General features: G+C 57.4%; 1 protein-coding gene across 1 annotated transcript in view; it reads right to left on the reverse strand.

Annotated features, from left to right (window-relative positions):
• The window catches only part of MYH9 (myosin, heavy chain 9, non-muscle), an 83,922-nt gene that overhangs the window by 1,368 nt on the left and 78,978 nt on the right, over nt 1–3,576 (reverse strand). The window contains exons 33-37 of the mRNA XM_010860619.1: nt 3,262–3,477; nt 2,813–2,974; nt 1,282–1,410; nt 303–391; nt 79–202 (exon numbers count right to left, since the gene is read on the reverse strand). Of these exons, the coding sequence (XP_010858921.1) occupies nt 79–202; nt 303–391; nt 1,282–1,410; nt 2,813–2,974; nt 3,262–3,477 (720 nt within the window). The remainder of the gene's footprint in view (nt 1–78; nt 203–302; nt 392–1,281; nt 1,411–2,812; nt 2,975–3,261; nt 3,478–3,576) is intronic.

The following is a 3,576-nucleotide window of genomic DNA, read 5'->3' on the forward strand; positions in this document are numbered from 1 at the left end:
ACCAGGATGTCCTCCTCTAAGCATCGGATGGATGGCTTCTGCTGGGGGGCCCGGTGGGAGGGAGGCCCGACTGCCCACCTGCAGGTTCGCCTTCTTCAGCCTGTCGTTCACCAGCTCCGTGTTGCCCTGCTCCTCTTCCAGCTCCTCCTCCAGCTGTGCAATGCGGGCCTCCAGCCGCCGCTTCTCCTCCAACGCCAGGGCACTGGAGAGGGTGGAGAAAGGTAAGAGTGGCTAAGCTGGAGCTGGGAGCCCCCACACCCACCACCTCCTCCAGTGGACACGCCACACTTGCCCCAGCTCACCCCTTGCCGCTGCTGTTGGCTATCTCGTCGGCCAGCTCGTCCCGTTCCTGCTGGGCCTGGCGCTTGGCACGCTCGGCGGCTGCCAGCTCCTGCCACGGGAACCCAGAACGTGACTCATGGGGGTCCCCATAGCCGACAGCCTCCACTCTCCATTCCCAGTACTCTGAGCCCCTGGCCTCTTCTGAAACCCCTTTCCCAGGCCTGCTTCCTCCATGAAGCCCATTCTCATGAGCCCCTCTGAGGTCACAGCTTAGGCACCATATGTTTACATAGCCCCCACACCTAAGTGCTAAAAACTAAGTCAGGGGTGTTGTAATAAATAAGAAATCACCCTGGCCTGATGGAATGCTGGTCCCTCTGCTTTCCAACAAGACAGGAAGCAGGGGCGACAGGATAGAGATATGAGTTAAGGCCAGGGTGCCGGGGCTCTGAAAGCCAGAAGGGCAGAGGTGGCCTCTGCACCTGAGGCTGAGGTGGCCTCACCAGAAACCCACAAGCGCAAGAGGGCACAGCCAGTCTTGACAGGAAACCTGGCTACCTGGCCCAGTCAGGAGCAGAACTCGGTTGCCAGCATCCTCTCTGCAGAAAATGGCCTAGAGCCTGGGGAATGCTTTCACAACCAGCCTTGCATGAGGCAAGAGGCCGCCAGGGGACATTCAGTGCAGGAAGCCTCTGGGAGGGCCCCCTACTCGCCAGGCGGCAAGTCACAGTGGGCAGCGGTGGTTACCACAGAGCCCCGTCTTGTGCAACAGAGTCGGCCCCAAATGGTGACAATTTAATTCACACACAATTTAATCACACCAGGGAGCCTTCCAACTTAATGAAACCTTGCACGGCAACCTTTCAGAAAACAAGAACCAGCCCTGCCCACGCCTGGAGCTTGGCCCATTTTTCAAGGCTTTCCCTGGTGACCCAAGCTGGTGAGTGGAGGCTCTGGGCTGCCACCTGCTGGTCAGAGGGTGCACTGCACCCGGCCCACCTCCTGCAGCTGAATCATCTCGGCCTCCATGCTCTTCAGCTTCTTCTCGTTCTCCTTGGCCTGCGCCAGGATCTCCTCGCGGGAGGCGCGCGTGTCGTCCAGCTCTCGCATGTAGTCCTTCATCTGGGCCTGGGGGTGGGGAGGAGAGGCTTGGCACCACCACCCCAGCCATTCCCGTGCACCACCCACCAGAAGACATCCCACCAACCCCACCCCAGCCCGAGAAGACACCTCACCAACAGGGACCGGTGGCTGGTTCTCAGCCTGCACCCACGTTCAGCTCAGTTATCAAAGGGCAGGAGGGAAGACAAAGCGTCTCTGTTCTACACCACTGACAGTCTTCTGACCGTTAGGGTTTACAAAGGACACCTGTTAGGCCCTGGGTGTGTGTTAGTCCAGCTGCATTTCTGTTTACTTTCTACCACTTCTGGTTGACTTGGATCCCACGCTCCAGGTCAAGGGCCACCTGCCAGGTTAGCTCCAGCCACAAGACTTATAAGCCTATGTCCTTTGTTCTCCTGTGATTCATTCTAACTCTAAAGATCTTGGGAAATACTTTTTCCCCCTCCTTTTCTTTTGTAGGTAAATCCCAAACTGGGATTCCCCAGGCCCAAGGGTACAAGTCTCGTTGTGTGTGGCCAGGTGGTACCAACTAAACTACCGCCATCAATGCATCTACGGCGCACGACCCTGCCAGCACCAGATGCTGACACGTGTTATCGTTGCTGGTTTGCGGGGTATAATGAGGCATCTCAGAGCTGGGTTTTGTGTTTTTTTTAACTTGTTATTTTTAATTATTGACAAGGCCAAGCATGTGTTCTGTTTCTGGACTGCTGCACTGATTCATCAGCTTGGAACCTTCTGTCACTGTCCATTAAGGCTGGATTGAGTCATGTCTGGCTTATTCTAGAAAACTGCCACCAAGTGACTAAGTAACTATAACGCCATTGCACTTTTAGCTTTGCACTTGTTTCTTTGTTTGATGTGAAGTCAACAATTTTTGACTACTGCAAGTTTGCTTCTGACTATAATATTTTGTCTCCACTCGGCCTCTGGGTCTGCATCTGTGTAGCAGCAGTAGTATTAGTCTCTAAGTCTCTAAGTCATGTCCGACTCTGGGACCCCATGGACTATAGCCCGCCAGGCTCCTCTGCCCATGGAATTCTCCAGGCAAGAATACTGGAGTGGGTAGCCATTCCCTTCTCCAGGGGATCTTTCCTACCCAGGGATCAAACACAGGTCTCCCACCTTGCTGCTGCTGCTGCTGCTAAGTCGCTTCAGTCGTGTCCAACTCTGTGCGACCCCATAGACGGAAGCCCACCAGGCTCCCCCATCCATGGGATTCTCCAGGCAAGAGTACTGGAGTGGGGTGCCATTGCCTTCTCCACTCCCACCTTGCAGGCAGATTCTTTACCACTGCGCCACACCCAAGACCTTCAGGGTAGCACTCACAGGCCAGCCCAGCAGTGTCCAGTCCCGTGCTGGGCCCAATGCTGCCGTGTGCAGCTGGATCAGACCAGCCTGCGCTCACCTGCACCTTCCGCAGCTGCTTGATGGCTTCGTCCCGGTTCTTGTTGGCTGAGTCGATGTGGGCCTCCAGGTCCTTCAAGTCCATCTCCAGCTTCTTCCGAGCGGCCACAGCTATCGAGCGCTGCTTCCTCTCATCCTCCAGCTCGGCCTCCATCTCCCGCACCTGGGGAGGTGCTGACAGCTCAGGGGGCCGGACGGACCCAAAGATACTGCCTCAGCTCAGGGCCCAGGTGGGCTTGATCCAGTCCCAGGGAGTCCACAGGGCCTCCAGGGCACAGTGAGGATTACTGACCATAAAACCCTAGTAGAGGGGGTCACTGACCCCCGGGCAGAGAACTAGGATGCAAGGATGTGGAGGACACTCCCACAGACCAGTGGAAGGAGAGAGGAGCACCCAAACTCGGGCACCCCTGCGCGCCTCTGCCCAGGGAGCGGGCAGGCCCTCCGCACCTGTTTGACCAGCTGCTTTTTCTTCTCCTCACTCTGCTCGTCACGGCCCTGCAGGTCCCTCTCGAACTGGGCCTTCATGGCCTGCAGGTTGACCTCCAGCCGCAGCTTGGCGTCCTCAGTGGCCTGCAGCTCGTCCTCCAGCTCCTCCAGCTGCGTCTTCATCTCCTCCACCTGCTGCTCCAGGGCCCGCTTGGACTTCTCCAGCTCATGGACCTGTCACCAGGGGTTCCGGTAAGGACCAGAAGGGTGCTAGGCCCCGAGGGGAGCCAGGGCCCCCAGGTCCCCGGCCCCAGTGTCTGGGAGGCCCTAACTCTT

This window comes from Bison bison, unplaced genomic scaffold, assembly GCF_000754665.1.
Source record: "Bison bison bison isolate TAMUID 2011002044 unplaced genomic scaffold, Bison_UMD1.0 scf7180017864468, whole genome shotgun sequence".
NCBI classification, from domain to species: domain Eukaryota; kingdom Metazoa; phylum Chordata; class Mammalia; order Artiodactyla; family Bovidae; genus Bison; species Bison bison.